Below are 25537 nucleotides of genomic sequence, written 5' to 3' on the forward strand. Positions count from 1 at the left end.
AATATGAGTCGTTTAAAGTCAGATTCTCAAGACTTTAATCAAACCGTGTGGGGTCCTCAGAAATCAATACATAGCTTATTATATATCAACAACCGAAGAAGTTGTGGGTCTATCCAACTGACATGTTTTTCACCCCCAAATAGATTCAGACACCAAGATTCGTTGCCTCTAGGTTTAGTAGATCGAGAACCTAAACGACAGTGCAATTTTGTTTTTCTTAAATGGAATGGGATCCATGTATATAAAGGTAAGAAGAAGGATGGTCGGAAAGAACATTCAGGAGGTAGATATTTTTGATAAGGTGGAGACAAAAAGAATGAGAAAGTGGGTTTAGCACTAAATTGATTAAAGGAGTGGGTCTATATAATTTCACATTTGAAAATGAAATGCTCCCGTGGTTCGTTCTTGGGTAATGTGTTCTCGCTAAAAGGATTGAAAAACTCATGAAGTATGGGAGAGGCGAGAAAGTCGAGTGCAAACACAACGTTCTTTTTAAATGGGGGAGAAGGTAAAACCTTGGTGGTAGAAAATTGTAGTGTTTCTAGAGATGGTAAGGTGCTGGAATGGCGTTTACCTAGTTTCTGGAGTTCCACATCAGTAGAAATAGATAGATACTCGATGCAATTTCAATTGGTAGATCAGAAGGATCAATTGGATAGAGGTTTAGAAATTCCTCCTCTGTCATGTCTTCATAAAATTTGTGATCCTTATCTTCTTCCACCATTGATGTTGAAAGCAATGAGGAAGTTATGACATCATTCAAAATGTCGATCATGATTGTTTATCTCTTCATCCAATTATTGGGTCATCTTAAAGACGTTAATCTCAACAGATTGATTCCCAAAAGACAATATTATGGATCCATCGCAACAATTGATGATGGCTTTCGCAAATGCAAGGAAGGGATAACGTAAGATGATAGGAATTGAATCGGACACAACTTCAGTGTCCAGAATGAAAAAATCAACCGGGTAAGAAAAATCTTGGACCATGACGAGGACATTGCTCACAATGCCTTTAGGGTATTTGATGGAGCGATCTGCTAACTGCAATTTCATGGTAGTAGGTTTGAGATCATGGAGACCTAACTGTTAGAACAGATAATAGGGAAGTAAGTTGACACTTGCTCCCAGATCTAAAAGTGCAGTAGTGGTATACTTGTCTCCCAAAGTGCATGGAACGGTGTATCTTCAAGGGTCTGTTGCAGATACATGTACAGTTTCTTTCTCAACTTTAGTTAGGTGAATATCGGGCATAAGGATTTGATTGTCTACAGGTCTGCCAGATTGAAGAGTGTAGACTACATTCACTTCACCCTATTTTTGGTTACTAGAATATGGTGCTATGTTGAGTTCAAAGGTTATGTTGGGTAGGCTTGTCCAGGAAACATGCCTTTCGGAGTTTTAACTTGGGCTAACAGTTGAAGGGATTGTTGGATAGACTTCAAGATTTAAGATTGTTGTTGCTTGTAAGCCAGAAAAGTCTCACTTGTCTGGTCAACTGAAGGTTGCACAGGTGGTGTTGCAGGAACGACATCACAATAGTTGTTGATGTGAAAAATTAGGATTGATAGGCATAACGCCGTGGTTGAAATTGGAGTTCAAAAACTGGGCTTGTCCTTGCTAGAATTGCTGCTTATATCCTTGCTGGTAGGAATTGATGTTTGGAGGTGGCCTAACGGGTTGACTAGCGAAACCTAGAGGTCTTTACTATTGTTGGTTGTTATGCCAATCAAAATTGGGATGTTGTTGCCAAGGTGCATAAGGAATGTTGAAGGCACAAAATTCTTCAGTTTGATAAGGATTGGATTCATAGAGCAATGGGCAAGAGAGTTCAGCATGGTTATAGCTTTGACAAAGGTAACATGGGGAACTGGAAACGTTCATGACTTGTTGTGGCTTTTTATCATTCATCTGCACAGAAAGAGCATCTACTTTCTTGGTTAAGGACGCGATCCGAGCTTTTAATTTCAGACCAGGTTTGACTTCAAACATAGATGTGGCTTTTGGAGGAGTGGCGTGAGATGAGCGGGAAGAATCAATTCTTCCCCAAGAGGTATTTCACGATGCTTGTTTTTCCAAAAATTGGAACGCTCCAGTAATGCCTTTATCTATAAACTTACCGCCGTTCATGATGTCGAGTGTTTCTTGTTGATCCTCAGACAAACCGTTAAAGAAAGAAAGACGAGGACACCAGTGTCGAGTCATGATGGGGACGTTCGAGAAGAAGATCATTGAATTTTTCCCAAGCTTCTGTGAAGGGATTCTTGAGGATGCTGGCGAAAAAATTGAATCTTCTTAAGAATCTCTTTGGTTTTCTTTAGAGTGTAGAATTTGATAAGGAATGATTGTACGAGTTTTGCCCATGTGTCGTAAGAATGAGGCAGTTCGCCTGCTAGCCAGATCGAAGCTTTATCGGCTAAGGTGAAAGGAAACAACCGTAGCAAGACTTGCTAATCAGAAACGTTAGGATGATGGAAAGTATTCAAGACTATCTGTATCAGACGAAGGTGATTGTATGGTTTCTCATGTTCTAAGCCATGGTAAATGGGTAACAAATTGAAGATGTTTGGTGGGATTCGAAAATCCACATCAAGGTCTGCAAGTTTGATACAGGAAGAAGGTCCTTCCTTTGATACACTTGTTGAGGTTTAGTGATAGAGGAAGAGCTTTGTTGAGGTGATAACTTACGTAATTGCTTATCGTATTTTCTTCTACGATATGTGTGTTCAAGTTTCTTACTATTTACTAGACCTTAATCTCATGCAAGCATGAAATTAGGTAAAGCATACAAGGAATGAATTTTTACATGTGATTGATGTAATTACGTGAGGATGAAGATGAACAACGTAAGCTTTAGCCTCTGCTAATGATAGCAGTTAAACAAGGATTACGTTGGCATAGACAAACTGCCAGGCTACTTGACAGATTGAGGGAGGTTTTCCATGCAAGTACGTTTCTTAATTAGAGAACATCAATCTTTGCAAGCTTCCTAAACACTATTTGAATATGAGATATTTATTGATTGTTTTTTTCTTAATTATTCTTAATTTTTTTTATTCACATATTTTTATTATTCACGTATTATATAAACAAATATGGCAATACAAATCACAATACAAGCAAATTATTATACAATAATACTTAGCATGTCAACAACCTATAATCAACAAATTGTAGCATGTTTCGTAAAAACGAATATTATATTTCTAATATGCTAGAAACTTAAATAAAAATCATGCTAAATACAAATACTTACTAAACATGCGACATGTTACATAAGATATACGACACTAGCTGACGCTTGTTTCGTATAGGAATTTAATTTTGTCAATACTTATTAAGATTGCGAATGTCATAGAGAGCAGCTTCACCCCGAAGGGCTTAGAAATAACTTACCCAACTAAGATTTTAACCCTTGTTGGAATGTTCTCCTCTTTCTTGAAAAAATCAAATACTTATACAAAACAGTCTACACAAACACATATATACCAAACAATCGAATCATGCAAACAAATATTATAATATACAAGATATCATATTCATACAAGAATTAAATAGGCTATGGCATGCTAGGAAAGTACTCCTTTAGCAGGTGAGTCAAGGAGTGTTATAAAAGGGAACCTGAAAGCATTCCGCAATCTGCCTTATAAAAAATGGATAATAGTTATGGGTTCAGTGGTTCCATGTGGGTCGCGCACACCATTAAATTAGTCGTGTCCCATGATTTGATTGTGTGATCAGGGTCTGAGTTTTGCACAGTAGTCTTATGTTTAGCTCCTGATCATGTAGCCAGCTCCATCCTTGTGGGCCTGTTACCAAAAACAATTTATAGATTTATTAATGAGTGGGAGAAAAATTAGAGAAAAAACTAAAAATTAAGTGGAAGGTTGAGGATGTGGGGAGTCCCCTTCGAGATAGTCAAGCTCTGTTGTCATGTTTTGCATGTCTTTAGGCCGGCAGCGGAGCCATTTGATAAGCATTAATTTTGTATCATGAGTTAGTAATCACTCACGACATTCAATAACACTTAAGTAAATACCTTGCTCACAAAATTATTCAATGTATGTATAACTTGAGCAAAAATTCGTACCCATGCCTAAAGACTTAGAACAATTATTACCAAGGTGCGTGCTAGAACAACTATAGGGAATCTATGTGAGAAGGGTTTTCATGAGAATAAATTACCCTGCACTTCTTTTAATTACAAGTTACAAAAGCTACTAATGACAAATTTATTCTAAAATTACTAAAGAAGATAGAAGAGAGAGACAAGTGTGGATGATTAATTTACCATGTGATTCAAACTACTATTAATGAAAGAACACTTAATGGGCATAATGTGCAATGTACTTTACATCTTTTTGCAATTTAGATACTTCACTTCTTTTTTTTCACTACAGTACTTTGTATAATGGTTTTTCTTTCAGGTAACGACCATGGGCCAAATTCTGGTAAAAAAATGCTGACATGTCATTTTTTTTTTGCTACTGTGGCGTCATATCACTGTTTGGTATGCCACAGCAGCTGAAAATAGCACATGAAAGCCACGTGACCCATTTTACTCTCCTTCCCCATTTTTTTCCGCGCCCATTTAACCTTGTTTGAAAATTAAAATGGGTATGGTTGAAAAGATATCAACTAACAAGTGTCAAAACCTAATAAACCATGCATAAATGTTGCCTTGTAAATTGAAATTATTTGAAATTTGAATATATGTGTGAGGATTGAAAAATGGATTAATCAGTTGGATTTATTTATTGGCTTAAATTGCTATAAAAACGCAAACAGATTATTTTTTTTGCTGGGTAAGAACTCAAACAGGTTATAGTTAGGTTTATTTAGTGAAAACAAATAATGGTGAAGGGAAAGGTATTTGAAATTCAAGGAGATAGTAAACAATTTGATAAATCAGTTGAAGCAGTTCGAAAAATGATGCAAACAAAGAATGGTAGGAGGATATTTATGGAGATTGCGATGGAAGATGATAAGATATGTTTGAAAGTTTGTACTGACTGTGGTAGAATTTGTTGTATTGAAATGATGGAGGAGAATGGAGAAGGAAGTGAAGCTCAACGAGAATGAGAACCAAGTCTAGAAGTTCCACCAAGATTTGAAAGACCTCAGAGATGGCTTAGAAGATTACCTAGGCTAGCAGAAGCAGCAACAGTATCACCAGTAACACAATCAGCAACACCAATAGCAGTAGGACCATCTAGGCAGCAAGCAACGTAATTAGCAACACCAACAACAACAGGGCCATCTAGGCAGCAAGTTAAAGAGGTTGTGTTGGCTCTAAATGCTGTTGGTGTATGCATGACGAGCATGATGAAGAAGAGGTTGTGTTGATTGAAGTGTTATTGTGGTGTTTGAAGTTAGGCTTGGATATGTGTGTCATGTTCTAGATTTAGTTTTTGTGTGTTATGTTTGTTTTAATTTCACAGTCAAGTGTGTCATGCTTCAGGTTTAGTTTTTGTGTTCTAAGTTTGTTTGTTTCCTACTGTAAGAGGTTTATGTGAACTGGTTTCGTAGAGAAGAAGAAGTTGTGAATTTGGTATTTAATTTCTTTTTTTAGTTTTTAAGAAAAAAAAAAACGTGTTTCTCACGTGCTTTATTAATGCAACCTAATGAAATAAACGGACATGTTGTGTATTCCGGTGGCTACATCAGCATTGACCGACTAGAATTGAGTCAAAGTTTAAAGGTGCAAATAAACTAATTGTACATAGTACTGCAGTGCAAAAAAAAAGTAAATTATCTAAATTGCAAAAACATGTACAGTACGTTGTACATTATGCCCATTAAGTGATGAAAGAAGTATTTCAATTATTAGTTTTCATATTCACTGTGATTCATAGAAAAATCATAGTGAGAAATTAAACTTTTATCCCTAGTAGAATTTCTAAATCTCTAAAGAGATTCTACTGGTATGAGAGATTAAATTAGCTCGTCACCCTATCTCTATAGCACTTCTTCAACCTTTAGTTTGTTTTCCACTTCTAACTATTTTGTAATTGAAGTAAATATCAAATTTGTTAAATTTTAAGCAATTGAATTACATCTTCATTAGTAGATTTATTCTCACATGGGTTTATCTAACCCTCCACAAGGGATGAGTTAGCTCATGGTGAGATAAATACAACTAATGAAACTGAAGAAGAAGAAGAAGAAAAAGAATAAGAATAAGAAGAAGAAGAAGTTTCTTATTTCCTAAACTATGAAATTATCTTCCTAAAAATGAAACTAAAAGAGAGAGAATAAGAGATTGAAGGGCTATATGGCCACAAATCACAAGTAAATTGGCAAGTTTATTTAGAGCACCACCCATCCTATATATAGTTATAAAAGAGTGAAATGGGTGGCCAAGATTACATCTTACATTTTCAATATAAAGGCTATAAATTAATCTACTTTTATAATGAAATTTATTTAATCTAAGTGGAGAAAGTGGGTGAATAGTAATTCCTATTACAAGATAAATAATTATGAGTGGTTTGTGCATTTATTAAGTGGATAAAGAGGGCGATTACATAAGCTTCCACTTGATGATATCATGATGATCGGAATAGTAATTGGATTTTTATTTTGTCTTGGTTTGGGCCTATATTAATTCCAAATCTAGTTAACTAATAGAACCTATATAACATTGTGTAACGCTTGTTGCACTGATCATTTTGACAGGTCACATGTGCATAACGGAGTTCGGAGTCAAAATATATGATTTTCTGAAGTTTCGTTGAGTTTTCTGCAAGATTTGACCAGGGTTGACCCGGAATTGACTAATTGAACAAGGCTTCATGGGCTTGATTATGATATTTTTAAGCTTCTAATGGGCTTTGAAGCTTTAGTAAGTGGTGGTAACCTTAAAAGAATTTGTTTTAGAAGTGAGGTTCATCCTAAATTGTTTAGAGTTTGAGTGTGAGAGATGTGAAGAAGAAAGGTAGACTCTTGTATGGATTAGAATGATTTTAATCTAATAAAAACATTGAAAGCTTTAGTTGTTGGAATTGAAATGACTTGAAAATATAGAAAGAAAGATTGATTAAAACTTGAAATAAGAACAACAAGACAAGATTGAAGATTGAAATAAGAACAAGTAAAATAACAAGTTTGATTGAAAGAAAATAAAACAAACAATAAAGTAAAAACTTGAATTGAAACACTAGACAAGAAATTAAACAAACCAAATGGTTTGGATCCTAAGACAATGGATGGTTTCTCTCTCCTTACTTTTGGGTTATATACCCCTACTTTTGCCTTTTACAGATTTGTCCTTCTCCATTACAAATTAGACACCTCACACTTCACTTTTGGTTTTGCTTTAGCTTTTGCTTTTTGGTGTCTTCTTGACTAAGGTAGGTTTTGGGAGAATGTCATATTTTGAGATAAAGGCCTCCATCTTTGGTCTTCTGATTTGAGGGATTTGACCTTAGACTTTGACCGTTGACTTTGACTTTTTTAGCACTTTTCCATAGCAGCTTTTGGTCTTCATAATAAGCGTGATTAAGGCTCCTTTTGGTGCTAAGACATAGCTTTTATGATAAGTGGTCTGAAATACTCCCTAACCTGAAAAAGGCAATAAAAGCTACGAGTTGTCTTTTCGTTAAATGTAAGAAAAGCTGTAATGCAGCAATATACGAGTAATAAAATGCACATTTGGGAGCTAATCACCACCCCCAAATAGCATCTTTCTTGTCCTTAAGCATAGATGAGAGAAAAAGCTAAGATAACAATTGAGTGATTTATTATAAGCTATATTAATCTCGTTTCGCAGAGTGCGATTGCATTGACCATATGCAACAAGGCCTTAAATCACTAGGAATTCCCTAGTGGACGAGCTTTAAACCTCGTGAGAGTTTTCTAGTGAAGCTACTTACAAACTTCTTCTATTTAGTACAAAGAGTCTTGTTTCCTTATTTATTCTCAGAAGTTCATACATCTCATTAGCGGTGAATAAGGACAAGCTCCTTTGAACTTAGAATAACATATATATAGTAATTTAATCATCAAAAGTTAAATGCGCAAAACATGAGCAATGAAATGCAAAAGCAGAGTTGTTTTCGAGGCTTTTGGAGAACGTCCTTAAGGTGGGTTCTCATAGGGGTGTGTTGCAATCATAACCCTCTGATAGATTCACTTAAGATTCATTCTCTCAAGTGCAGTGGGCACTTATATTCCTCGCATACTCAAATGACGTCCAAAGAAACCGGGGTCGATTGATCACCCTTGCCACTTACTATCACATCATCCTATTCCTAATCGAGCTAGAGGTATTTTATTAGGAGTTACGGGGCTAGGGTGATGGTTTAGAAAGAAAAAGGAAAGGAAAAACAAAATCGAATAAGCCAAGAAACTAGGTCTTCAAGATACACTACACCAAAAGGGTGATTTAGTAACGCACTTCTTTTTCACTTAGTAACGTTTTTTCACCATAACACACTTACTAACGTTTACAAAGCGTAACTATGTAAATTTTTCCGTTACTTAATTTCAGATAATTATCGAATTAATTTTCACACGGTGAGCTAACACATTGATACCGTTAGAAAAAACAAATCACAAAAATAAAAGACAGTCCAAAACCGCGACTCATCTCTCTCACTTTCTCACTTTCAGGAGGGCGAGATGTGGATAGCTCAAACCTAGACAACCTGATCTAAAAAGAATTGATGGTAAGTTTTTGTCTTCTTGTTCTCCTTCTTCTTCAATTCTTCTTCTTCTCTTTTTAGGGTTTGGAAATTTTAAATTTTTTATTTTCGCTCCTTCCTCTTTGGTTTTTTTTCGTTATTAGTAAATATTCTTCAATTCTTTTCATGACTTGTTGTCATTATTTGCGTTAGGTTTAATTGGATTTCAGATTTTTGTTTTAGAACGAGGTAGGGTTTTTGTCAATGGTACGCTCAACAATACCATATCGGCTTCTCCCGAGAGAACTTCTCAATCTACTTTGGTAGATGCTCCACATGCTCTCTTACAGGTTGATGTTCTTGATCCTTAAACAAACTGTCAAGCATGTTTACCTACAAGGTCTCAATTGGATGGCGAAGAGCAAGCTCATGATATATCAGCTGCTATTTCAGTTAAAACCCAAGGTTTTAGTACCCAAGGAATACATAGTAACTTGACGAGTAAGCAGCAAAGAGACGTAAATGGGAATTCAGATTCGGCAGAAGCTAATGGCCTTACTAGTGGTAGCGCTGAACCAGCTAAAAGTGATGGGTTGAGCTCTCGACCATCTGGTTGGACTGCTGAAACACTAGGCTTGAATGCAGTGCGGTCTGGAAACTCATCACATGGTTCATTGAATGGTTGGTGTTCTTGGTCCTCGAACAAAATCTGGAGCATGTTTACCTCCAAGGTCTCAATTGGACGGCAAAAGTAGATCTCATGATGCGTCAGATATCATTTTGGTTGAAGCACAAGGCTTTTCTACTCCAGGAATGGATAATAACTTAATGAGAACAGACAACCAGCAAATTGACTTAAACTTGAATTCGGATTTGGCAGATGCTAATGGCCTTCCTATGAATAGCAATGAACCAGTTAATGGTTTGAGCTCTAAATTGTCTGGTTCACCTGCAGAAACAGTAGACTTGAAAGCGGTGCAGTCTGGAAACTCATCACATGCTTGGGAGTCATTGAATGGTAATGACACTATGTCGGCCCCTCTGGAAAGGACTTCTCTGTCTACTCTGGAAGGTGCTTCACATGCTGTCTTAAAGGATGATGTTCTTGATGCTCAAACGAAGTCTGCAACATGTTTACCTACAACGTCTGAATTGGATGGCAGAAAGAAAGCTTGTGATGTGTCGGCTATCATTTCTGTCGAAACCCAAGGTTTTACTGCCCAAGGAATGCATAGTAACGTAACGAGAACATGCAACCAGCAAATTGACTTAAACAGAAATTCGCATTTGGAGGATGCTAATGGCCTTGCTGATGGTAACATTGAACCCGCTAAAAGTGATGGTTTGAGCTCTGAACCATCTGGTTGGACTGCAGAAACACTAGAGTTGAAAGTGGTGTTTTCTGGAAACTCATCACTTGATTGGGGATTATTGAATGGTAGTGATACTATGTTGGCTTGTCAAGAAAGGATCTCTAAATCTACTCTGGCAGATGCTTCACATGCTGTCTTACAGGATGTTCTTGATTCTCAAACAACGTCTGAAACATGTTTTCCTACAATGTCTGAATTCGATGGCGAAAAGAGTCGGGATATGTCGACAATCATTTCAGTTGAAATCCAAGGTTTTGCAGAGCCTCCTCAACCTGCCTTAGATGAAGCCTTGATGGATGTAGGTGTGAATTCGGAAACTTTACCATCTGAACTTGCTGGTTCGAGTGGCTTGATTGGAAACTCATCTGGGAATTGTGATAATCTTCCAAAAGAGAATCAAGGATGGGATTTTTTAGATAAGAAATCAGAACAGGGTCCTATAATTAAGTCAGAATCACTGAATGGAGCAATGAATTACCAGTTAACCAAAAATGCGTTTTGGTTCTATCGCTGCATTTGCTGCTGAAAACCCTGTGTTACCTTTTGAAAAATGGAGAAATGATCCGTGTGTTGTTAACAGTTCTGCTGCATATGTAAGTACACATACTATCTCGGAATATAATCTGGATCCAGACTCAAAACCTTCTTGTGGCTCAGCCAACCCCCCAAAGTTGAGTTGTGGAGGACCAGCACAAGAAACAGTGACCATGGATTTGGTAACATCATCAGAGGGAAATGAAGCAACTAATTGGGGAATGTCACAGCGGGGAAATGTCAATAATGGGTTGGGTACACCAGCTGGAAACACTGCCATGCGGCGAAACTATCAGGAGATTTATGAAAACAGGTATTCTAGACATCAGAATAGGGTTACTATGTTGGTATCACCGTACTGGAAACCTTACAGAACCCAACTGTGCTGGTATCACCAGAGGGGTTATTGCAATGAAGGAGGTTTCTGTCATTTTCGACATCCATCTATGTGAGAGTACAAAACTAAACAGAAGAATTGATTGAATGGTATCCGATTTATTGGTATCATTTTAGTTAAACTTTTATGTTATTATCCGTTTTTCTAATGATTTGTTGTCAACTCAATAATTTTAGTCTACGAAATAGAAAACCTTGCTATTCCACAGAAATAAAGGATCACTTTTTGTTCAAAAAATAAAAAGGAAAGGAAATACTTTATTGGTCCTAGTCTTAGTTTGCTTTCTTTGCAGCTTCCATGTTAACCATTGCACTTATGTGTCGTGTTAATTCTTTAATTTTTTCTGCAGTCCACTGATCTAGATGTTTTCTGTTCATAAGCCTGTTTAGATAGATTTTGAAGATACATGGCCTCTTTTTATGAAATATAGATTTTTGTTCATGAAGCAATGCAAGTAGAAGTTTTGAATAACAAATCTACTGCCCAAGTATTCATGAAATGACTCACTTTGTATTCATAAATTGCAGCACTTGCATTTGACCTTTGCGAGGATATTTTTTTTCAGCATGGGCATGTTGCCAAGCCATATATGTCATGGTTTTGTCTAATGGGTGTTGTTGTATTGCGTTTCACATTTTAGGGATTTGTCTTCTAATGATCTCATTGGACCTGTGCCTAAGCTTAAGGTATTTCATATAACATCTCTTTGTTGCATTTAAAAATCTTCTAATAGTCTATAGTCAGCAAATTGGAATGAGCGGTCTATAGGGTAGTTGGCAGAATGTGGTTGGTGATAGTAATTGCTTCTAATGTATTATAGTTGCACAAAATTACATGTGATGTACACATCATTTGTCTTATTAGAGGATTAATTACATGTGATGTACACATCATTGCTTTCTAATGTCTTATTTGTCTCAAATCTGTTTCGTTCTTGAGTTATTTCCTGCCACCGCTTTTTGTAAATATGCCCTCCCTTCCTCTTTCTTTTTAATTACATAGGGTTTGGTAATTTTTCAGTTGGATTAATTAACTTCTCTCTCTCTCTCTCTCTTTGGATTAATTCATCAGTGAGGGATTTGCTCAGTTTGTTTCAGTCCAAGTTCGATTTGAGTTCTGCAAAAGTCACGATTTTTATTTTCATTTGTGCATGTTCTTTGAATTAAACTACTATCTTCTCTACAAAGGGATATGATTTTAGGGCTTATGATATTTACTTTTACATAACAATCGGACATCAAAATTAATTGTTTTTGGGAGTTGTTAGAGGTTTGTTGCTTTAATCGGATATGTAATGGGTATGCTCTATTATATTATCCACGACATAAAGACATTTTTTTACGCTTTATGGACGTCCTAAAACTATCTATACCACATGGTGTGTATGCTTATCTTATAAAAAGAATGCACCCATATACGTGTGGCTGGAAACCGGTGTACAAGTTCACACTCACATGACCAAAAGTGGTCATGGGATGACTTTACTATTAGCCAACAAGGTTATTATTCATGTATGTTTCTTGTGGTAGTCCGGATTGCACGACGAGAACTCTTTGATAAAATGATTGTTAAGGATTCTATCTCGTGGGCGATTATGATCATGAGTTGTGTTGAGAATGAGTATTTAGAAGCACTTACTTTGTTTAGATATAAGCGGATGGGATACCAATATATGAATACTATGCAGTTTGAACTCTTCTTTGAGTCTCTGGATTGTTTGTGGAAATGCATTTTTGTGGTTATTATCTGTTTATATGTTATTATCGTTAGTATATCTCTATGGGTTTTTTCCAAGTAAAATGACTGTGGTAAGTAAACTAATCGATGGTGTTAAAATTGATTTTGAGAGGTCTTTTCTTACATGTCATTATTTGGACAAATATTATCTTGTCGTCATTGGCATGACTGAACTCGAGTGTTTGTATTTTTCTTTAGTATTTCCTTATCAAATTTGTTTGGTGGCTTTGGTAGATCTCACTAGTGCTGGATCCAGCAGAAGACTCAAGGTAAATAGAATAAGTTACTTACATTGTGTTATAACATATAGAAATTGTTTCAAATTACAAGCCTAGTAATTGGTTTGCTTGAGCTTAATTAATTAAATACTTAGTTATGGGGAGAATATTCTCGTACGCTTGAGGAACTACCTAGCTGATTTATATGGATGTCACAAAAATGGATTTTGGCTTATGTTTTTGTCATTCTGCAACTTCATTTATCTGAAGTGGTCCAACTTCATCGATAGTGGTGTTCACCTTACCCAGTAGCTATTATAGCCTACTTCTCTTCCAATTCGTTATCAACTCAATTACATTCATCTTTAATTGCAAAAACACAAACCTTTCATATTTTTTTTTCCTTGTCCTCCCCTGTCCATGTTGTCGCGTATTATATTTCTTTCAAAATGCTAGGTGTTCCATTGACGTAATATGGTTTGCTAGGAATTATTAAGATAGGTTCTTTCTTTTAAATTCTCCACAAATGTCTTTGTGACAATGAAACCGGTGGTGTGTGGAAAATTGTTAGGTATGAATATGTTACTTTAATCGAGCGAGGGAGATGCCAAGGCAAATGAATGAAAAAAAGGCTGGGAAAGGAATGGTCATCCAGTCAAGCTATGTATGAAAGCATAAAAATTGTTGAAACCTAAGTAAGATGGACATTTCATATCCCCCCCCCCAAAAAAAAATCTTCCCCACTCCGCTTATGCCCCCATTGGAATGTAGTATACTAGTGTATATAATTTATAGTGTCTTTTTTATTCGAGGATTGGTTATTTGACTTAACTGGCATTGGTCGAGATGGTTAAGTAGCTGGTTCTACGAATCAATATATATTTGAGTGGCTAGTTCTACGAATCAATATATTATTTGATTTTCAGGTTATGACAGGATTTATGTATATGAAATGTTGAAAATACAGATGAGACTTTGTCGAAATTTTTATGTCTTTAGTCAAGGTGTCTTACAAGGTTATAGGGTTTTGGGGCATTACATAAACTTTCATGTCTATACTATGCTTCTATTGCTACTAGCTTGCTACTATATTCTCTTCAAAAGATCACGTAGTTTGAGTATAATGAGCTACTACTTAAGAATAGGATATAAGTATATATTTATACATATTTGTTTTTTACTGCCTGACTTATATTTTATATATTTCTATTGGTGTATAGGATGAAAGGGACTTTTCTGATGATACCATTTCAAAATCATCCCTCGATGCTTGCAACTTCCAAGGTGCTAGTTCTATACAAATGGCGTGAGAGTTTGAGTTTAAGGACAAGTCCCATTGATTTGGAAAATAGTGTGTATTTCATTCATGGCAAGTCCTATTTATGAAAGATGTTTTGGTGATGTTATTTTAATAAAAGTTTATGTGATTGGATGTATTTGTGAGATTAATTTCTTGTTTATGTTATGGATGATTGTAGAATACCGAATAAGTGGGGGCATCTTTAAGTCTCCCAAAAAGAGTGGTTTTGGGGAAATTATTTTTTACATATGAAATAGTTTTGTAATAGTGAAAACCGTAAGTAAGCTTTGCAATGAGTAACACTTATGGCAAACAAAACCGTTAAAAGAAAATTAACCGTTACAAATTTTATAAATCAAGTAACACAAAAAAAAGCGTTACTAACTTTATAAAAAAGTTCGATGTTAGAAAAGAGTAACACAAAAAGTGTTACTAATTTTATAAAACCGTTACTAATGTTAGAAAGGAGTAACAAAAAAAGCGTTACTAACTTTATAAAACTGTTACTGAATAGTAATACAATTGAGCAAAGAAAACCGTTAGCAAATATTTTCAGTTACGGAAAAAACTGTTAGAAAAATAATGCTTTGTAACGCTTTTAAACCGTTACAAATATTTGTAACAGATTACCCACGCCCAAACTGTTACGGATAAAAAGTGTTACAAATATTTTTTGTAACGGTTTTTGACTGTTAGTAATAGCCTATTATGGTATAGTGATAGTTGTACCAGAGAAGAACCTCGTTTTGTTCTTCTGCTTTCGAATTGCGATACATTATTTTAGCCTTTTGGCTTTGTGACTCCATATGATTTTGAATTTTTGGAGTTCTAACTTTGCTTTTGTTTCTTTTTGTTTTTGATATCATCTCTTTTTTATTTTGAACTTTTAGGAGATTCAATTTTTTGATTCCTTTGATTTTTTTATTTGATTTTTTATTTGGAGTTTTAGTTTTTGATGGGTCTTTCTTTTCTTTTCTTCTCTTTCTTTTTTGAAGCAAATAACTATTATGTTTTTGTACAAGGACTTCTCTTCTCTTTTTTCTGATATCCATCCAGTTCTCAACTTGTCAGTTGGGTATTTTTTTTTTTTTTTGTGTTGTAACGGGGTAAGAATTTTTGGTGAAGAATAAAAAGGCTTTTAGAATGGTTGAAGGCTCAATAGGGGTAACTAGAGGAAACTATCTTTTTGGGTTTTTAACGTTTATTTGGTTGTATCGATAAAAAAAATGCTTAAATTCTCTCTTAGGATATGGCATGGTGATCAAACAAGTGGACGTGTGGTCTTTCTATCCGGACATCCTTTGTGTCATCACTCAATAATCATACAAATGAGGCTTTTGGCTAGATTCTCATAGGATATGGAACTTAATTGTTCTAACCTTGGCTTTGGAAACTTACTGCTATATACAAACAAATGCTGATGCAAGCCATTCATGAAAAGATGTAGAAACTATTGTACGTATATTGGTCTAAGTACGAAGAACAAGTCCTTACTCTATTGCTATACAGAGACTTCTAAACTTTTTATTCATTATAGAAAAAGGAAAAAAGACTTTTTAATACTAAATGGGAAAATATTTTTGGTCTTTTTCGAAAAAAAAATTGGAAAGGAAGAAACATACTATTATATCTACTCTATAGAAAATGTCTAGTTTTTTGCAAAATGTTACTATACCACCCCTGATAAGAGCCCAAAACTGTAGTTTTAACTCCTTAACCATCATACTTTTAGACTAATTATGTGAGTAATAATTAAGAGTTAATACTGATTACGTGTTTTTATGCATTTCAGGCTTCAAAGTCCATTATGTACAGAAATGTGCCACTTTAGCGAGATAAAGGAGCAAAGGTCGGTTGCTAAGGAGTTTTGTGATTAAAGCCAAGATTCAAGAAGACAAAGCCTTTGTAAAGCCCGGTAAAAAACTGAAAAGTCGACGCGGGTAGAAACAGCACACAAAGTCAGCAGAATTTCCGAAGGCCGTATCTTTGGACTCATACCTCGGAATTGGGCTTACCTTATGTCAAAACGACCGGCTCGGAAAGAGCTTTCCAATGGTCTAAGCCTTGACTCAATCAGAGGAGCAAAAGTGGACGAAAAATTTGTTCAAGCCAAATTTAGCTGAATAGCCCTTTCCGGACTGAAAGAATTGGGTTTTGGGCTCGATTTTCCGGCCCAAAACATGGCTCCAAGCCCATGCACGATTTTTGGATCTGAAAGTATAAAAACAAAAGTTTGACTCTTTGTTAATGGTAGATAGTTAGGTTAGAAAATAAATTAGGTTAGGATAAGAAAAGTAGCCATTAAACCTTAGTTCTAGATCTAGTTTTAGATTAATTAATTAGTTTATTTCTTGAGTATTGAATTATTGTTTTTATTGTTCATTAGATTAATAAGTAGTTGTTATTCATTCAATCATATCTTGTTCTTATTGTTCTATTAGATTTATAAAGTTAATTACTTATTCCATAATGACATGTTCTTATTATTGTTCTTGTGTTGGGAATGGTAGTATAGAAATTTCATATCAAATCATTACTCTCACCATTGTTCCTTTTGGGTTTGATTAGTTGAATTCAATTTAAGTCTAGACAGTTAAGAGTGGAACGAATCCTTACTCATTATATTGCATGATTATGTTTTGAGAGTAAGAAGAATTGATTTAAACGTAAGAACGGTAGGATTACGTATTAGTGTTGTTAACATTAATATTTTGGATTCTACTATTTTTACGGTTATCAACCCCCAAATAGAACTATGCTTTGTCCTCAAATTATGAAGAGATAAGGAAAGAGATTACCATAGAAACATTAGCAAAAACGGCGATACACCTGTATTCTGTTCTTCATGATGAAAATACGCCACCCCCAAGTTTGGGGTGTCGATTGTTTGATATAGAATGAGAAATACATGGTTTATTATACTAGGGATATCTATTCTACTAAAAAATCTTTTTGGGTTTTTGTATTTTTGAAAACATGTATCAAATGCATGAAAGAAAAATGGAAATTTTGGCATGATGTATCTGTTTTACCTTCTACTCATAAACCAAATTCCACAAGAAAAACAAAACAAAATAAAACAAGCAAATAATATTAAGCATATAAGTAAACTTATACTACATCATACACGTAAGAAAGAAATAGAAAAATAAATAAATCCAACTATACGGACACTAGGGAGAATCCTAGTCAGAATCCATGTGTGACTCATCTCTGTAGGAACCATTATGGTTACATGTCATAGTTTACAAACCGTGAAAACCCATGCGCAGCGGAATAAGTGTGTTCACAATTTTGATTAGGAATCATACCGTTTGATCAGCTGTGATATCTCTGAGAATCCAAGCTCTATGAATCAGCAACCTCTTGATTTTCTGTTGTATTCCTATCCTTGGAATGGACGTTGTGTGGGCAACGATCTACTAGCCCCTTCTTTTTTTCTTGGTCTCTCCACTCACAAGGTTAGAACCGAATTTTGGGACTAATTTTGCTTGAGGAATAACTCAGTGTCTTGGCCAGGAAAGAAGGGTTTCCTTATATAGGCTACAACAGGGACCATGAGGAGAAATTAGGGTTAGGTCTCCTGACGGGTTTGGGCTTCCCATGTTCGCCCATAACACACAACCCAAGTCCGTCAACAAATGGTTTATTCCACTAAAGGCCATTGTTGCACTACCGCCGTAATACCAAATTACGTGTATAACGTTTATGGTCTCCATATTATATGCTTGTTGATCTCCCTGAGTTAAGATATCGAATGCCCGTTGATTAAGACAAGTTACTGACAACTACATTAATCAACTTCTTATGTCCTTGAGTAGTACCACTCAACCTCATTGTCATGTCGGATTAAATCTACCTGCAGGGTTTACATGACAATCCTTATGAGCTCCTCAAGGGGACATCATCAACCCGACTTCTTACGGGTCACGGATTCCTTCTATAATTAACAGCACACCTTTCATACAATGTCATTACCTAATCCATCGAGTTTGTTGATTCACAAATGAATCTCACTCATTGATGATTTAAAGCAATGTAAAATGCATGTAACTGCTCGTTATTATATCCGGATTAAGAGGACAAGCATCCATAATAACAGAGGTGTTTGTTTTCTTATATAGTCAGTATAAAGAGAAACAACCTCACTTGGTCCTGTTCAATACACACAAAGTGTACTAGTGTAATCCTGTAGTCAAGATAGACTAATACCAGATTATAATACAACCATACCAATGGTTTGTCCAAATCCATCTAGGTTGTGAACGTTTACTTATACTTTATAAGGTACTGATGATATGATCTTTTGTGTGTCACCACACACCATATCATCTACAACATAAAGTATTAGATGCATGCATATAACTAATAACATATATAATATGCATAATATTTGCCCATATGATTCTCATTCAAAATATGAAGAATTAGAGTTAATACAAAAGTAATGCTTTTAGTAAATAACCTTATCAGTCTCGACGTCTAGAAGATTTTTCTCCTTGCTGACGTCGGGACCTAGCATATCTATCACGATATGGGAGCGCGTCTCTGATGCTCTGCAGTGTTCTAGTGACATTGTGTTGAAAATGTCGCTGCTCCTGCTAGAAGGACCGCTGCTCCTCTCTGATGGTCCGCTGTTCGCTATAATGTTACCCTGAGTTTCCCTGAGCTAGTGGAGGTACGAATGTAGAATCCTCTGGCCTCCATGGAGGAAGTGAGTTCTGTTCATGGGCTGAGTGAACTGTCGAGTGGCATTTTCAGCGAAGTAATCCACCTTCTGGGTCGAGCGTGCTTGCTCAGCAGCTCTGGCTTCAGGTGGAAGCCATAACTTCTACACGTAGTGGGCATAGATAGGACCTGCGGTAATGTCCTTGACCTCCACTAGGGCTTCTGTGGCGTGGAACCCCCAATGTTGCATGACCTTGGTGACCAGCACTAGCATGGGCGGTTGACATCTTCAGTTTGCAAAGTTGCTCGAAGATAAAGGAGACGATGTAGAAGCTATTCTTCTGCTCTTGAAGAATCCATAAAAGATGAAGCATCGCCTTATCTATATCCGAAGGCTTGGCCGAGCCTAGTAGGTTGTAGGCTGTCCACTGAGATACTGCCAGCTGGTTCCTTCGTAGTGAACTTTGAAATGCACAGTAAGACTTGGGGTTTTTAACCCCCTCAAGAAGTGTCTCTACCATCATCACGTTCATGGTCTTACCATCTAAAGATGACTGTTCGCCGTAACATATGCCTTTAGAGGAATCCCTAGACTATACTCATCACCTCCTTGGTGAGCTCCAGCGAGCGGCCATCCTTGACAACTGTGATGTAGTCATCCTCCCCTCTAAGCATATAGTTGTAAAATGAAAGAGTAAGAGAGGGAGAATAAGCCGCACCTTCAAACAAAACCAAGGGTTCCCATCCTCTTCTTTTAATCTAATCTCTGAAGTGCACTTCAAACAAATCAGAATAGAAGAGCTCTTGAAAATTTTGCTCCACCATGATTTTAAGAACTCGAGCCATTTAGAGTAGGGATTGATAAAATTAAGTTGGAATGGGGGTTGAAAATGGAGCAGGCTGTAAAAAAAATTGGGTAGAGGTGTCTATGGGAGTAGGGGCGGTCGCATGGGCTAAATAGTTTGATGGCACGTGCCTTTTTAATGAAATTGAAATTTTGGCCCAAACCCAAATGAAATCAGGAAATTCCGATCTTGTCCTCAGTGCCTTGCCAACTTCAATAGCCGATCCGCGCTTCGTTACTCGCCCGATCTTGACTCATGAGGTACCAAAACGACCAGCATAAAAAAATGCAACGTAATGGTATAGGGTACACTTACATCCAACAGTGGATGAAAATAGATGATGGAAAGAACTGTACAAGAATTTTAGGGAAATATGTACAGATAACAAAAAGAAAAAAAAAATTAATTATGTTTTTTGGGTTTTGAATAAGTTTGACAGAAATTTTAAAAAGTTGGGTCGATTTAAGTTAGATCCCCAAGACTTAGAAGTTTATGAAAAGTTGAATCAATCCCGACCAGATAGTTGGATTATTCTCTTAGACCGAGCGTAATGCACTGGGGGATAACACATGTAGACTTTATAAACATAATTATTATGAAGTTGAAGGCTGGGGTAAGTTCGTATTTGACAATTCAAGAGCCTTCTCTCATATCTCGACTCTTATGTGCGTATGAACTCTTATGTAAACCAGGAATGATTTTTGGTATATGTGTCCATATCTTCAGCTGCAGTTCTCTAGGAAGTGCTTGCACACGATCATTGAAATTGATCCATCTAGTCTTGCTAGGTAGATGGTTTTTGTTTGCTACAGAAGACATTTTTGAAAAGTTTTTTAGAAATGAGAGAGATTTAGAAGGGGAAAAGATTTAAACGAGAGGAGAAAGACTTTTAAGAAAGGAAAATTTTTGAATCTTTTAACGTCAGATTCTCGAGATAAAATAGAGAGGTGGAGACAAAAGATAAAATTAAATAGAGAATAGTATCACTTTGGGTTACTTTATTTTTTAATTCTCGTTTGGAGACACCTCGTCTCTTTTTTCTTTTTTTAGTTGGTTTTCTCATTCAAAATATATCTCTATCCATATAGAGGTTTTGCCAAGAAGATAAAATTATACGTTAATCCGATATCATTTTGGTTACTCTGGGCATATAACTTTCATTTTTATATCCTCTAGTTTTGAAAACTATAAAGAGATGTTTTAAGAAACTCGTACTAAAAAACTATGATTTTAGATGTTACTACATGAAAACAAATCATAACAGATAATCTTAGACATCTTTCGTGTCGGCTCTGTGGCGAACCCAACCTAGACAGACAGAGCTTTACCTACGCGAGTTAGGGGATTTACTGCGCAAGACATATAATGTCCTGACCCGGGCGAATAGCTTGGTGATATAGGTGACCCTTAATAAGCAAAGCTGATCTTAAACCGCCCCTAGATTGCGTTGTTCTAGGGGTTGGTCTGTGTAAAATCCATTGTCCATTTTGAAAAATCACTTAACTATTAATGTATCGAGAATCTATCATTAATAGCACAAAGAAAACAACATTTTTGAAAAAGAAGTGTAAAATAAAGAAAAGAAAATTTGTATACTCTCTTTACAGGTTCACACTTACTCCAACGACGAGTAAAAAGTGTTTTACAAAGAATATGCGAGATATACTGTGGACTAAGGCTCCGACACTTACAACCACACCCTCCAAGTAGAGAGGTCCGGTTACCTTATTGATATATCCCCTTTAAAGGAAAAGATGGAATGGAATGGGAAAGGAATACATCAGAAAAGAGGAGTCAATCCTCATAGATGGGATCTTGGAGAAGGATTTCTTTGACATCCGTAGACCGTAACTCATGAAAATGTTTGAGGCGCTAACCATTGACTTTAAGAGTATTATTGTCCTTATGCTTCTTTAAAGTAATAGTCCCATAAGGAGTGACTTCAATTATATTAAAAGGACCAGTCCATCGAGTATTCAGTTTTCCTAGAAAAAGATGCAATCTAGAGTTATAAAGCAAAACTTTTTGACCAACTTCGAATTGTTTTCATAAAATATGCTTGTCATGAATCCTTTTAATGTTGGTTTTGTAATCTTTTGAAAGGTCGTAAGCATCATTTTGAATATCTTCGAGCTCGTTTATTTGTAGTTTACACTTTTCACCTACCGCATCGAGATTATAATTAAGGATTTTTATTGCCCACAGGGCACGATGCTCTAGTTCAACTGGCAGATGACAAGATTTTCCAAAGACAAGCCTATAAGGGGACATCCCTATAGGTGTTTTAAAAGCGGTTATGTATGCCCATATTGCATCGTTCAGATGGAGAGACCAGTCTTTCCTATTTGGATTAACTATTTTCTCCAAGATACATTTAATCTCTTGATTAGAGACTTCCACTTGACCACTTGTTTGAGGATGGTATGGAGTTGCAACCTTGTGGGTTACTCCATATTTTTTCATGATATGTTCAAAAACCCGATAGCAAAAATGTGATCCACCATCACTAATGATAGCTTTTAGAACACCGAATCTTGAAAAAATGTTTTCTTTTATGAACCCGATGACTGTTTTGTTATCATTGTTACGACATGGTATAGCCTCAATCCATTTAGATACATAGTTTATGGCTACTAGGATGTAGATGAACCCATTAAAAGTTGGGAAAGGCCCCATGAAATTGATGCCCCAGACGTTGAAAATCTCTACTATGAGAATGGAATTTAAAGGCATCATGTTTCGTGCAGAAATATGATCGAGATATTGGTAATGAGCATATGCCTTGCAATGAAGAAATGCATCACGAAAGAGTCTGACCAGCAGAATCCACCTTATAAGACCTTAGCAGCGGTTTTATTGGCACTAAAATGCCCTCTACAAGCTTGCTCGTGGCAAAAGATATGGGTCATCCTAATGATAGTACTTCACTTGAGCAAGGAAATTCTTCCTTTGATTTCTATTCCACAATGGCGGAGTCTTTTTAGTTACCAGATAATTCACAATATCAGCATACCAGGGTGTAGAGAGGATTGCGTAAAGGTGCCCATCAAGAAAAGAATCTAGATAGGTGGTCAACCACTATATTTTCAACTCCTTTTTTATCTTTTATCTCCAAAGTGAATTCTTGCAAGAGGAGAATCCATCGGATCAACCTCTGCTTAGCATCCTTATTTGTGAGAAGGTACCTAAGTGATGCATGATCAATGTAGATTAAGATTTTTAAACCTATTAAATAGTGATGAAATTTGTCTAAAGCATAGACAATGGCTAAGAATTCTTTTTCAGCAGTCGTATAATTCCGTTGAGCCTCATTTAGTGTCTTACTTGCATAGTAAACAACTGTAGGTCCCTTACCATGTTTAATTTTTTACCTAGAACAACGATAATAGCGTAGTCGCTAGCGTCACACATGAGCTCAAACGGTTTTGACCAATCAGGAGGTTGAATTATAGGTGTAGTTATTATGGCAGCTTTCAACTTTTCAAAAGCCTACATGCATTCTGAGTGAAACTCAAAGGGTGCATCTTTTATAAGAAGATTAGTTAAAGGTTTAGCAATTTTTGAGAAATCTTGGATGAATCTTTGATAAAATCTAGAATAGCCTAGGAAGGCTCGTATGTCACTGATGTTCCGTGGAATAGGTAGAGTAAAATTTTTGCCTATTTTAGCTTTATCTACTTTTATACCATTTTTAGACACAATGTGACCTAACACTATTTCCTTTTTTACCATGAAGTGACACTTTTCCCAATTAAGGACCAAATTCTTTTCCTGACAACGCACCAATACTTTGGATAAGTTGGATAAGCAATCGTCAAAAGAATCTCCATAGAGGAAAAAAATCAGCCATAAACATTTCCATGAATCTCTCCACCATATCATTGAAAATGTGTAGCATGTAGCGTTGAAATATGGCAGGTGCATTGCAGACACCAAAGGGCATACATGTATAAGCATATGTTCCAAAAGGGCAAGTGAAGGTAGTATTTTCTTGATCTGCTTCATCAATTAAAATCTGAAAGTACCCTGAATACCCATCCAAGAAACAGTAATAAACATGTCTTGATAAACCTTCAAGCATCTGATCTACAAATGGTAGGGGAAAATGATATTTCCTTGTGACGACATTCATCTTTCGATAATCAATACAAATCCTCCACATGATGGGAACACGTGCTGGAATCAACTCTCCTTCCTCATTACGGACCATTGTAATCCTAGATTTCTTTAGCACCACATGAATAGGGCTGACACATTCGTTGTCAGATATGGGGTAAATGATTCCAGCATCCAGTAATCTTAGGATCTCCACCCTTACTACCTCTTTCATAGCTGGATTTAACTGACACTGTGGCTCTCTAGAGGTCTTGGCATTCTCTTCCAGGTGAATCCGGTGGGTCCAAATCTTTGGATCAATTCTTTTTATATCATCATGAGACCAACCAATGGCAGAATGGTGTTCTTGAATCACTGTAATTAAGCGCTCTTCTTCCTCTTTTGATAACTGGGATGAAATGATGATGGGATGTGTACCATTGGTATCAAGATAGAAATATTTTAGGTTAGGAGGGAGAGGTTTAAGAGTAGGAGTAGGCATTGTAGGTAACAATGTTTCTACAGGATTCTATTCTTCCATTGAAAACACCTGGGCTGGTGATGTCTCTTTATGTTCAAGTAACTCATCATCTGTAGTGCATAAAGGAACTAATTCCAAAGTTACCGAGGTATCTTCTTTATACTGATCCATATCAAACTTTGAACTTTGAAGGATAAGAACTGATGCACCTCATTTTCTGGGAAAGTCCAGTCACAGTACTTTTACACTACACTGTCTATCATACTAACTTCGTCATCTAACTATTCTTCCATCTGTTGTTGCATCATCTTGAAAACATTGACTTCTACTGAGAGGTTCCCGAAAGACATGGTCATAGAACCATTATGGCAATTTATGAGGGCGTTGGCAGTTGCCAAGAATGGGCACCATAGAATGATGGGTATGGCATCATGAGCTATTTCAGTGTCGAGAATGACAAAATCAACAGGGTAGTAAAAATCCGTAACCTTGACAAGCATATTTTTGACCACTCCTTTTGGGTATTTGATGGACCGGTCAGCTAATTGCAATGTCATGGTGTTATATGTAAGCTTGTGGAAACTGAGTTGTTTAAACTTGTGCAATGTCAGGGTGTAAGCTTGTGGAAGGAGGTTAACATTTGCTCTTAGATCAAGCAAGGCAGTTGTAGTGTACTTGTCTTTTATAGTGCAAGGGATGGTAGGACAATTAGGATATTTATATTTGACTATTTTGTTGGTCTCTGTGAGGGATGGAAATTGTTCTGTAAGAAAGGTATCTTTTGGAATGTTAGTTTTCCTTTTGTTGGTGCACATATCCTTAAGAAACTTGGCATGCTTGGGTAAATGTTTGATGGCATCGAGAAATGGCAGGTTTATGGTTAAACTTTTGAATGTTTCTCTGATTTCATCATAACTTTCATCCTCCTTGGGTGTCATTAGGCGACCTGGAAAAGGTGCCTTTGGTTTGTATTGTCTAACTGGGTTAGGTGGAGGAATTGGTGATTTAGGGACTGGAACATTGCTAGGGATATGTGGAGGTGTTTGGTTTTCAATTTTAGGTTCTGGTAGTGGAATGCTTACCTCTATTGGTGTAGGGTATTTTGGTAATACTACTTTGTTGTCAACAGTTTTGCCAGATCGCAAGATTGTGACTGCCTTAATCTCTTGGGTTTTAAGGTTTTGAACATTTTGGCTTGGCAATAAACTTTTATGGGTTTTATCTTGGGCTAACAAGTTTAGATATTGTTGTATGGATGCTAGT

At 36.2% G+C, this 25537-nt stretch overlaps 1 protein-coding gene across 1 annotated transcript; it reads left to right on the forward strand.

The window, feature by feature from the left end:
* Positions 1 to 10490: 10490 nt before the first annotated feature.
* On the forward strand, positions 10491 to 12046 carry LOC147510548 (uncharacterized). Its single transcript, XM_086598172.1, has 3 exons — positions 10491 to 10846; positions 11571 to 11616; positions 12002 to 12046. The coding sequence occupies exons 1-3, from the start codon at positions 10491 to 10493 to the stop codon at positions 12002 to 12004; spliced, it is 405 nt and encodes a 134-aa protein (XP_086454298.1). The 3' UTR covers positions 12005 to 12046.
* Positions 12047 to 25537: the final 13491 nt, after the last annotated feature.

This window comes from Coptis chinensis, chromosome 3, assembly GCF_015680905.1.
Source record: "Coptis chinensis isolate HL-2020 chromosome 3, ASM1568090v1, whole genome shotgun sequence".
Taxonomy (NCBI): Eukaryota; Viridiplantae; Streptophyta; class Magnoliopsida; order Ranunculales; family Ranunculaceae; genus Coptis; species Coptis chinensis.

Bases quoted from the DNA above. Each gene is read 5' to 3' on its own strand.
- LOC147510548 (XM_086598172.1), top strand. From the start codon at position 10,491: ATGCGTTTTGGTTCTATCGCTGCATTTGCTGCTGAAAACCCTGTGTTA. The intron at 10,847-11,570 runs GTATTCTAGACA...TTCACATTTTAG, and splicing joins CAGGAGATTTATGAAAACAG to GGATTTGTCTTCTAATGATC.